At 40.3% G+C, this 12,709-nt stretch overlaps 1 protein-coding gene across 1 annotated transcript in view; it reads right to left on the reverse strand.

The window, feature by feature from the left end:
* Positions 1-7,903: 7,903 nt before the first annotated feature.
* The window catches only part of TMEM39A (transmembrane protein 39A), a 31,379-nt gene continuing 26,573 nt past the window's right edge, over positions 7,904-12,709 (reverse strand). Inside the window, exons 8-9 of the mRNA XM_033089996.1 lie at positions 11,530-11,650; positions 7,904-8,382 (exon numbers count right to left, since the gene is read on the reverse strand). Of these exons, the coding sequence (XP_032945887.1) occupies positions 8,149-8,382; positions 11,530-11,650 (355 nt within the window). The 3' untranslated portion in view covers positions 7,904-8,148. The remainder of the gene's footprint in view (positions 8,383-11,529; positions 11,651-12,709) is intronic.

Raw genomic sequence — 12,709 nt, forward strand, 5'->3', positions numbered from 1 at the left:
CTGCCTTATCAGAAACGTGGGCAGATAGGCTGTGTATCCATTCACTTCAGCGCATTGTGACATCTACTCTTTGATAAAGACCATGTTCCAGGTAGAATGTGAGAGAGAGAAGGAACTGCACTTTGCTCCACCATCAGAACTCTGAGCTGAGTAGTGAAATATTTAAACTATTTTGTGATTATTTAAAATTCTTGTTTGTATCACGTAGAGACTATATTTGGGAATAGGCTGAGAAGCCACTATTTACCTATTAACAAGTGAGTTCAATTTGAGGCACCCATTTGATTTATTAAATGGCTGCCGTGTTCCTTAGACTGACATCTTGCAATTGTAGCATCATCTTCAGGAGCCTAGTGGGTACGTGGACGTCATCAGGAGACACAATGACAGCTCTCTGGAGATATTCCCTACTGCGACCTTTTCTAGCCACTCAATCCAGGAGGCCTTGGAAGCGGACTCCCTTCTCAGGCATTGTCCTGCTGCTGAAGTATGGACTTCCCCTTTGGCTGTCACCAAGCCACAAGCATATTCCTAAACTTCCTGTGGGTGGGGCTAGCCTGGCACTGAGGAAATTCCGTTCCATGACAAACTCATTATATTTTCCCCTAAAGTTGTTCCCCAAATGCTCTGATATTACCTATCTGGTCACTCACTTGGGACTGAGAAATGAACCCCCTGAGAATGGCTGGATGGGGATCAGATGGCCGCTCCCATCCAGGGGAGGGACGGAACAAGGCCCAGCTGTTTCTAGGAGGATCTACATGGTGCCTTCGAAAAGGCTGCAGAATCAAATTCTCAAAGGGCTACTTCAAATCAACCATCAATCCTCAAAATGGAGGTGGCTGGTTTTAAATGTTGAATTTGAAGTGTTTTCTTTCGGTATTAATGCTAGCTTAAGATAATAACCTATATTTATTGGCAAAATGACCTTCTCAGGCCAACTTTTTTTTTTTTCCCCCCAAAATAGACCAACTAGAGGGAATTGGTCTTTATTCTCTGCTTCATATGGAATATGAAGAGACCGGACCAAGAACCCGTTAAGACACTGTTAGCTTAATCTAAGCCCTAACATTGAAAACATTGGCCAAGTCAAAATTCTGGATTCTGGGGAAATTAAAAATGTAAACATCCTCCTCAACAGATACTATTTACCAAGAGAGTAGAATTATGCCGCTGGGTAGTTTAGAACTCTTAAATCCTTGAAGAGTCTAATGAAAAAAGGGAAAGGGATGGTAGCAAATGAAACAGCCTATAAACAACCAGAAGCTAGACTTAGAACCATTAAGCAACCAAATGAAAGGGGAAGGGGAAAGCATGTAACAACTAGCATCTTTTAATAGGATTGTTAATCCTGTTCAAGTTACCTACTGACTAATCAAATTAAACACAGTGGCAAATCCAATAGAAAGTACTAGGGAGACACTCAGGCATTAAGATTTTTGCTTTGATCATTAAAAAAGAAAATCAGAGAGTAGTAACAGAATAAATAGTCCTGAGGTTTTGCGTCATCTTCACTGGTTTGGTTGTGAAGTCCTGTTGAATTTCTGCAAATGAGTGAGGTGATGTCAGTGTTCCATTCTCAAGAGAGGGTTTTAGAGACGAACATCATCACACAATGGGTTAATGCCTGTTGATAATGAAGTCATAGGTCCAAGATAAACTGTAACTTTCACGTCTAATGTTTAGCACATGATAATCACATTTAACTAAAAGTGGGTGGGAGTCATTTGTCCACACAGACCTTGGGGTGCTGTCTGAAGAGGTACTGGGGAACATGAGTCATTTGTCTGGGATTGGAATGGGAGAAGTTCAGGATAGAGCCAGTTCCCACCGGGATTGGTTAGGGGCTCATCCTGGCATGGCCCGTGCTATCTGATGACAACATGAATCTGGGGTGTTGCCAGGAGTATGATTTTAGGCACGTGCGGCAGGAAGGGCAGCTCATGGACAAAGAACATGACTTGTCAACACCTTTTCTAGCAAAGTCAGGCCAGAAGAGGGAGCCAGCAGCTTTCCAAGCACGAAGAGGAATGGGAGATGGTAGAAGGGTGACTGCCTGAGACCAGTGTCAGTCCAGATTGAATAAAATTGGGAAACACCAGATTGGTTGGCACACAGCCGATCCTTTAGTAGCCTTGAGGTTTGTGAGCAAGGCAGGGACCACTTCTCTATGAGGATGAAGGAGGATATAACTAAATATAAGAAACCCACGAAGTACATTAGCCATGCCATTTTACTGGATGAGTACAATGCTTTGCAATAACTTAGTGCCATAGTACTTCCTGGCTTGTAATTCTGCAAGGTAAAGCACTTTTTCAAAGGAGTCTATTAGAAAGCCACATGATTTCATCTGTTGAGCTCGACAAATGTTTCCAAAGATATAATCAAAATGTTTATTGATTAAAAAGTATAAATATTAAACCTATCCATAGAGACATTTAAGTGTAATTAAAAGATTGTTATGCTTTTAAAATGTACTCTAATAAATGATATAAAATGTAATGCTTATGATGGCACTATGAACTAGAGGAGGACATGGGGTCATCAAAATCAATAATAGGAAAAGTATATGCATCAGGCTCATCATTCTAGTTTGTTCTGTTTGATGTCATCTTTCATTACTTCAAGGTTTGATTTCACAGCAAAAGTCCTGATGATTTGCTTCAGTAATTTTTTCTTGTTTTTATTTTACCTCTTAACTGTCAAACATTTACAACTTCACTTTCTTACAGTTGCAATCACACGTCACCCAAGATCCCCAGGATAGATTAATGGATATTGTAATGAAAAATTAGAAGAAAAGCTATTGCTTCTCAAAACTCTGCAGCTTAAGAAGTGATGTGGGTCCACCTACACAGAAGTGAACTCAATTTTTCTATTACTTGACTCAATCAAGGGGGACTTATTTGAGTGTTTAATGATGCACTGGGCGGGAGGAAAGCAAAAGTTTGTTGTCTTGGCATATATTATCACAAAAAGGGGGGGGGGTGCTGAATGGGTCCAAATGACAGGCCTTTAGAAAAAACAATCGTGCAACCTAAGCTAGTGATATTTGTGGTAAAAATATCATCATCAAGGGGATAAAAATACTAACATTTTGGCAACAATATTCTATTTAGAACTTTACACTACTCAGGCCTGCTGTTGTCATTCACCACTGCTCTAGATGCTTTTTCTCCTATGTACTCCCAGATCCCTGCTCTTCTCTGTTTCTCTCTCCTGAATGTTTCCTGCCCCGAAACTGGCAACACACAGTTGCCCTCACTCCTAATCATTCCCACAGTTGTTCTGGAATCATTCTCTCCTTACAGTCTCTCATCCCTGAGTGTTGTCTCTGCTTCCTGGATTTCAACAAAACTTGACACCCCCCTGAGGACACTTCTTTCCCTGCACAAAAAGGCTGCAAATTGCTCCCAGGTTACACAGCAAAGAACTTGAGAAGTTCTCCAGTTTCCCACTTATGCACTAATGCATCTTCCCATCTCAGAAAAAAATTTCTTACTACCAAAGTGTGGCATCCAGCTGTTTTCACCTTTACCATTCATTCTTTAAGGCCACGATGCAGTGCTTGTCCCAGATTTCCCAGTCTTTGGCACCAGGCTCCCGGGTTCCTCTCTACCTCATGTCCCACCATCATTCTGGATGACTTCAGTGTTCCTGAGGAAAACCCACCCAACACCCTTGTCACGATTGCTTACAGCTTTTACTTCTACTCAATCTGAGCTATTTCTTCCACAGTTACCCAGTAGGCTGTTCCACAACCTAGAAAGAACTCTGTGATCCTAAACTCCCATTCCATTCTCAGAACTTCTCTCCTTGCTCCTTTATTCCTTCTACTTTCTCAAGATTACTAATGCCTGGCCCACCCCAACTCTTTCTGACAGATAATACCCCCACCAGACTTCATTCTTCCTTCTCTAATCTTTCCAGACCCCAAGGTGCATCATCTCAACTATTCTCACCAGCACCATTCATTCCCTTGACCACAAGTCTTTAGCCTCCAAACTAGGCACACCCCCAAACTAGGACCAGGACCCTTACCACCCCTCTTCTCTACTCTTACTGTCTTTTGAGTTAGACCAGAGAAAATCATAAAACCCTGAAATTTTTGGTTTACCACCTCAGCATTAGCTTCATTCCCAAAACTCACAAAGGCTATTCTATTCCAAGCTCCTCCTACCGGACCGCCCCCACACCAAACTGATAACTGCTTACTTTACCAGAAGTTTACACTATCAGATGTTTCTTCTACCTTCCACCTCCACTTCCCCTTATCCATGTGTGTCCCTAACCTCCCTTCTGGCTCGGAGGACGTGCTATTCCTCTGTCCAAGAACCCTTTTCTCCAATTCATTACTTCATTACAACTCACTATGGAACTGCAACCTGACCACCACCACCACTGCTCAATTGAAATTTCTCTTGCTAAAGTCACCAATGATCTAATCACCAAATCCAACAGTCAATTCTGTCTCTTGACCTCCCTTATATATGATGCTGTTGATCATTCCTTTTCTTGAAACACTAGTGCACGTCTTGGACTTCCATTTTCTTAGTCTTGTTCATTTGAAAGCTTCCTCATCCTCACCTTTAAATGTTGTTATTCACCAGAATTCTGTCCTTCCTTCTCTTTTCACTCCACACACTTCCCCTACATTTTCTTATTCATGCTCATGGCTTTTTCTATTACTCACACAGTGGTGACCCTCCCCCGCCCCCACACACATGGACTTTTTAAATAGTTGATTAACGGGTCTCCCTAATGCCTCATGGACATCCCCCCATTCTCCAAACCTATCCTATATATTGCTGCCAAAGTTGTCTAAGATAGGATAGTGGTTCTCATCAAAATCATCTGGAGAGCACATTAAACAGACTTTTGGGCTCCATCCAGTTGACTCAGGTTTGGGATAGTGCTTGAAAATTTCCGTTTCTAACAAGTTCCTGATGAGGTGATGCTGATGCTGCTGGTCCAGAGATTACACTTGGAGAACCCTGGACCTGAGACACCTTTGAGTCTTAAGTCTTCAGCTTAAAATCTTTCACGAGCTGTCTTGTCTACAAAAGTTCCCAGACTTGTCTGGTTAGGAATTACTTGTGAAAGGGGCATATTACTGGGCTTCACCCTCAAGATTTTGACTTAGTAGGTCTGATGCAGTATCCAAGGATCACCCCTTTGGGAACTTGTTACCTACAAGATAAAAATCCAAACCCCATAAAGAGGAAGTCAAGTCCCTCCGTAATCTCTTCCTTGCCTAGCTCTCTAGCATTATTGAACTAGTTATTTAAAAACCCAGTGCAAACCCATGCAACTTTGTGGATATCCTGTTCCCACTGCATGAATCGCCTATAAACATGGCAAACTCCTAGCCTGTCTCCAAAATGCATCATTACTGCTGCCGTGAAGCCTTCCCTGACACTGCAGCTTCCGAGTGAAGTTGATCACCCTTTTCTGCATTCCCTCTGTATCTGTATATTCTTTACTGAACACTTTTGTATTCCACTTATTGACTCGTCTGCCTTTTATTAATGAACTCTGAACATCACTATTTCTGGCACCCAGCAGGTCTGGCACATAATTGCTTGGTAATAGAAATGGGGTAGGGGGTGGTGGTGGTGACTGATAGGGAAGGGAGGGAAAGCAGCTCAGGGAATTGAACATGGAATCAGTGAATGATACTGAGGAACATTTTCATCTTGCTCATGCCTGTGAAGTCCCCTTCTCTACTCTGACACATGTACCTACCTTAAGCCACCCAGACAACTGATGAAGCATCTTTTCTTTCCAGGTATTTTGCTACACCATTTTTTCCCACATACCATTTAATTTCCCAACATACAAACAATGACAAAAAAGGCCATTCTTTAATGGGTATGTATCTCCAACTATCACTAAGCAAAGATGGATAGGACATACAGGTAATTAGTAATTTTTCTTTCCCCCATCTAAATGTGGCACCTACAAATGGCAGATGAAATAAGTAGGAGCATGTTGAACTGAAGGATTTTATCTTCCTGCGGCTATCATATCTGGAAGGAGAGGGGGGCATCGTGCATTCCATTAGCCAAAATTAACTTTCTTTCTTGTAGTCACTCATTTATTTAGCTAGCCTGGCATCTGGTGCTCCTGCGCCACTCCTTTAGGATATGGCCAAGACAGGTTAAACCAGAAAGGGGAATCGTGACAGCTTACAAGACTAGTCTATTATACCTAATAAGTTACCTGGGCTACTTTTCAATAATAGAACCAATTTGGAGCGACTTTGATGAGAACTCTTTGTGCCCAGGCCACCCATTTTGCTTTCAATTGTCAAGTAATCTCATCAAAATATATAGTCAAAAGAAGCGTATCTTCAAGGTCCTAAGGAAAGATTAAAGATGGCATCTTTACTGCCCTCCCCCACCCTAGGAACCACTATATTTAGGCTGAACCACTTTACAAAACAATCAAAACACTGGGTATCTTACTATTTCCCCAATATACCAAAACTGTTCCCACCTCAGGGCACTGCCCTTGCTCTTAGTATAACACGGAATTCTCCCCAAAAGCAATTTACATGGCTCAGTATTGCTTTACCTGGTCTTTGCTCAAAAATAATCTCAAAGATGTGTTTTAGCAATGCCATTACTAGCACTTTCTATGTCCTTGACCTGACTTGTTTTCTCTTCACCACTAACTACTACCATCAGGAGACATTATATTATATATAAATTTATTTACGGCACAATTCACACCCTCGCCCCCAAACACTGTAAATTCTATGAGGGTAGAGCCTTTGCATTTCTTATTCACTGCTGTATCCCCAAAAACTAACAGTGCCTGGTGGTCAATATATATTTGTTGAATGACCGAATAGACTGAATGCCAAATAGTGTAACTTAAAAAAATAATAAGTACATGCATCAAAATAGTTAAGGAAAAACCGGTTCATTTCAGCATTCACCTTGGGTAGCTGTATACACATCTACTCTTCCCAATGCTGCCTTTGCTAAAAACCTGCTGGGAACTCTTCTGCAAAACTTGTTTTCAGAGCCAGTTTATGAATTACATGATTGGTCGTTTTACTTCGTAAGTCATATTGTGTTTCACCAAAAGCTTCAGTGTAAAAATGCCAAACCGAGCACAGAAAACTTAGTATACCTCAGGCTCGCAAGAGAAGGCCTCAGGAGTTCAGATGACTAGTGACATCAATTGACTGAGTAGATCGCCTCTCAAGAACATGGACTGAGAAAGTGTAATGCTCACAGACATGAAGGTTCTACAGTATGAAAGGGGTAACTTCTTGTGATTTACTGCCACTCATAACTCCAAACATGCTACTGTAGGTGGGCTGCTGCTAAACAGCGTCCATTCTTCCGGTGATTCGGAATCTTCACTCTGCTCATGCTCAGCCCACATGGCATTTGCACTCATCACTGCCCACTGATCGGGCACACACCATCTCCTTCACGAGTGTGCGCATTCTAAAGACTGTCTTAAAAAGTATTACTTCAAATACTAAACACAGCTAAAAGGAAAATCTTTAGAGGCAAAAGAAATAAAACCAGGAAAATGACAGCAATACCCTGAGTTTCCGGATAGCAGCTTATTCAAAAGGACATTTAAATGTCACATAGCAGGAGAGAAAGCTGAGTTTTTGTCTCAGAAGTACTTCCTCCCAGTAGGCAACAAAGGGAATCCCACTCAGGACTATAACCCGTCTCTCCCATGTATACTAACACTATTAGCCAGCCAAATACAAAGAGAACGGGCGCTATCAGACAAGTCCTCTGATCTGCCCTCTGCAGCACTACAGCCCACGGAGGCCTAATGAGAACTGGGATTGAAAGGGCAAACCAACGGTTCTGTGTCAAGTGATGTATGAGATGTGTTCATAAAGAATGAGTTCTTCTGGAGCCATACAAACAAATCGATTTCTTTACTGGAGAGGCACACCTCTCATCTGTATATTATTCAAATAGACTAACGCATGAAAGATCACATCACCTTGTTTACGGATACATTTAATATCCCTTACCCTTCCCACCTTTCAAAACATAATAGTATACAAAATATAAAATATCTTAAATATTTATAAAAATCGCAAGAAAAAAATAGAACGTATGAAAATATTTTTTATCTGAGTTCTCCCTCATTGTTGAGAGGCACTTAGTTGGCCTTGAGTTCGTAACTGCTGAGTGGGTAGGAGTACGCTCTGCCTAATACTATTCTGTCCCGGAGGAGCTTAAATAAAACATAGTAGTTGCAGAAGAGGATGAGAGCCATGGAGAGGGTGTGGTTCCACTTCTCCGACCGCAGCAAGGAATACAGCTGGTACAAGACGACGCTGCCCTCAATGAGGATGAGCAGATTTAACAGCCTTAATGGACGATGAAATAGGAACTGGAAGGAAGTTAAAAAGCAAGACGTTATTTCATACAAAAGTCTGTAGTTATTCTTGTATTTTTTCTAAAATAATTTCATATTTATAGGTTCCTATATGCAATAACAAATAGATCTGCTTATTTAATATCAGTCAGGCTATTTCTTGCTGTAGAGACCCAAACCCTTTCCTTTTTTGCTCAAGGAATAAGGAAATACATTTTATCTCAATGCCCGTGAGATATGAAAAGGGATTATATCCAAAAGAACTCTGCCTCTAAAGGTTTTTTCTTAGATTATATCTTAGGTACGTATTTAAGATAGCCAAAAGTAAATTTATTTAAGACAGGCTGGATAAAGATCAAAAGGGAAATATTTTAGTCTTTGCAACTCAAGAGGCAAAAAGTGAGACTATTATTTTGTGGGTACTTAAGATATAACCATTTAAAACTTATTGTTAGTTTGTGGGCTTGTCTAAGACATAAACACCTATACTAGACAAGTCTTGGGGAAGGAGAGGTATTACAAATTGAAATATCAATACAATCATTTCTCAATTTTTCTTTAAACTGTTTACCCACCATGGTCACTAACTCAAATCCTCTCTCTACACCATATATTTCTGGTGTTTTCTTTCTTTTCTTTCCTGGATATTGAGTAGTAGGTGTACAGAGACAGGATGAGGAAGGATGGAAAAATCAGTCAGAATTAGAGTTTGGCTAAAAACAGGGCTCACCGTTTTCACTCTAACAAAATTCTTCACTCTAAGAGGCTAAATCGTGGTTTACTAATAAAAATGTATTATGCATAGAAAGACAGAGGTCATACGTTATAAACTGCGATAACAGTAGTATGGCACACCTAAAATAACTAATTTAGGGGCGGCCAGATGGCTCAGTTGGTTACAGTGAGAGCTCTGAACAACAGGATTGCCGGTTCGATTCCCACATGGCCAGTGAGCTGCACCCCCTGCAACTAAAGATTGAAAACAGCAACTGGACTTGGAGCTGAGCTGTGCCCTCCACAACTAGATTGAAGGACAATGACTTGAAGTTGATGGGCGCTGGAGAAACACACTGTTTCCCAATATCCCCCCCCAAAAAAGGTCAGTGTTCATAAATAAAGCTCTATTGGAATACAGCCATGCTCGTTAAAAATAAATAAATAAATAAATAAATAAATAAATAAATAAATAAATAAATAAAATAACTAATTTAGACCTAAAGGCTCAAATCTGAGAATAAAGCCAAATTATCAAGACGGCTCTGAAAGATACCCAGGTTCTCAGGGTCCTTCATCAGAAGGAAGAAAATACCTAACCTGGGTTTTATTACATGATATCCAATGACATCAATAATATCAGAATTAATATTCTGAAAGGACTCGGGCAATTTCAGATTCTGTGGCAATTATAAGAATTGTAATTAAATGTGCTAGTAAGCTATAAACTTGAATGAGTAGAAAGGACAGGCTGTAAATTCTGACAGCTATAGGTCACAGGCACCTTTTAAATGAGTGTTCTCAAACTTCAGTGTGCCTAAGAATCATTTCCAAACATGTAAATGCTGCAAATCCCTAGGATGCTTCAGAGATTCTGAATCAGAAGTCTGGGGCAGGGATCCTGAATCACTGTTTTTAATAAAGAGTGAACCAGGTGACTTATATCCAAGTGGCCCAAGGACCACTGTGAGAAGCAATGATTTACCTGTTTGGCCATGCACAATCAGTAATAAGTTAACTTCCCTAATCCTTCTTCTTTGGATTCCACCCGATTCTTCAGCTGACCAGTGCTAGCAAGGAAAATACTTGTTTTTCAAGCAGAAAATTCTAGTATCTGATTATTGTAGGTTTCAGAGGACAGCAAGGGCCAACAGAAGTAATTAATGGCCTCTGGAATTCAGCAGGCTGAATGAAATATTCTGTATAGAAACCAAATGCTTAAGTAGTTGTAACTTAAGTCCACTCCTCCATCTTAAGGCAATCTCACAGGCATCTAGGAGATGCTTACAGTTTCCTCATTCCAGGGTCTTTCATCTTTCCCATGTTCTTCCCAACCCTCACCCTGCTCCAACCTCCATGGTATTTACAAGCATCCTGCCCTGATGTACGTTCCCAGTATTTAATTGAAAGGCCCTTAGTAGCAAACACCTGCAGAAAAGTAAGTCTATGATGGAGGGATGTATGAGAGAAAGGGATTCAGGTTATTTCAAATAAAGATCTCCAAATCTTTTTAAGAATAGGACCTCCATTCAAAGGCAATGCACTGCACTATGGGCGTTTTTACTAAGAACGATCCCTGATCAAATATATGGTGATGGAAGGAGAACTGACTCTGAGTGGTGAACACACAATGGGATTTATAGATGATGTAATACAGAATTGTACACCTGAAATCTATGTAATTTTACTAACAATTGTCACCCCAATAAATTTAAAAAAAGAAAAAGAAAAAAAAAAAAGAACGATCCCTGCATGCACCTTCTTATTCCCGTTCCCATTAATCAGCTGATCTTTCTGTTACAAGGAAATACTTCTGTCCCCTAGAGCCAGAATTTCTGGAAAACTGAAAGATCAAATAGAACATAATCTGAGGTGTAATCTCAAATAGGACAGAAGCTGGGTTAATGGGTGTCTATTGCTTTTTCCTTTTAAACTTTTAAATCTTTTTCCTTTTAATTTAGGAAAAGGTAAAAGTTAGGCTGTAGATTATGGCATCTGTCTGACTTTCAGAGAAGTCAAGGTATTTTAAGGAGATGATACATATGACAATACCAAAAAAAATATACCCCATTGTATTACTATATTAAATACGGCTTAAGGATACACAAATATAAGAATACCATTAAACCAAACTATTACAAGAAAACTGCAAGATGAAAAGGGAAAGTCTTCAATAATTGTGTGCTTGTTTCAAGTAATATTAGATTCAACAAATTCCAATGCAGTTAGAGGAACCAACTAAGCTGATGAAGTTGGGATAATGGTATCTGACCTTCCAACTGCCTTTCAGAAGACATTTTCAAAGGACAAGAGCCATTGTTAGAGTAGCAGCAGTAATTACCACGTACTAATTCCCTAGTATGTGTTACACAATGCTAGATGCTTACACATACAATAGCCTCCTCACACCCCTACGCTTATGTTTGAAAAGAAATAAGCGGTACTTGCATAAAAGCGGGCATGGGATACGTCTGAAGGCACCGCGACGTTGTAAGGCCCCATGGCTCTATATAAGCATCTGCTGTGTCGCACCAGTACCCCTTGAGGCCATATTGTATTTTCTGACCAACTAAGGGAGAAAGAAATGCAATGTTAGCAAATTGGTAATTACAGATAAGACAGTGTCTGGCAAGGCCAGCTATATTTCTATGGAAGGGATTAAATATTCAAGGCTTCATGTGCCTGAATTCTGAAAATAGTTATTCCATGGTCAAACTGGAAGGAGTTAAAAAGGATTTGTTATTATAACTTCATTGGCATACAGTAAAGAGAGGACGCAACGTGATAGTTAACTCAGTGGCAAAGGACCTAAGAGGCTTAGGAGAACGAGCAAAAATAAATGTGTAAGTAAGGCATCTAGGAGCCAGAAAATCAAGTGTAAGCAGGTGGACTGTCATCTCAATCCCAAGTGAGCAGAGTCTATCGGTGGAAATGCTAGAGGGAGCAAACAAGAGAAAGTGGATGGCTCTAAGAGGAGTGGAGATAGTAACAGGTTACTGTAAAATCAGATCCCCAAAAGCTATGCAGAAAATGAGTTTATTTATTACGTACTTCAAATGCTTCATATATGTAAGAAGCTACACAGAAGAACACAGAGACACACAAGGTACTGACACAGACTTCTTTTTTACCGATTTCTTGGTTTAATTTTTATAGAGGTTTTTCTAGGAAAAAGAAGCTACGGAAGAAGCTTCATTCTTTCCAGCACCAATGTAATGGAGTTGGGGTGGGGGTGGGAATTTTCAGGTTAATTTTTTTTTTTTTAACCTAAGTTAATTCATCTCTTCCTGATTTTGGAAGTTAGTTTCCTAAGGGAAGAACTGGGACAGCATTTTAGATATGTTAAAAAAAAAAACAAAAAACTTCTAGCACCCTGAAGCTTTCCCAGTTCAGAAAATGTTCCATCGGCCCTGCTCACACTTACCAGCATTAAAGTGACGATACACCTCATGGCCATGTGCCATCAGGAGCCTGAAGATGTACAGTACTAGGACTGTGGATTGTATTTTCAATTTTTAGTGAAATTTGTCCTTTGCCCACAGTCGGGTTTCTTTTCAGCCTGGCCCAATCTCTTTCAGTTCCTGGGCTTGAAGGCCTGTGCTAATCTGTATCAGACATCAAGGCAGAT

This window comes from Rhinolophus ferrumequinum, chromosome 2 (genome assembly GCF_004115265.2).
Source record: "Rhinolophus ferrumequinum isolate MPI-CBG mRhiFer1 chromosome 2, mRhiFer1_v1.p, whole genome shotgun sequence".
Classification (NCBI taxonomy): Eukaryota; Metazoa; Chordata; class Mammalia; order Chiroptera; family Rhinolophidae; genus Rhinolophus; species Rhinolophus ferrumequinum.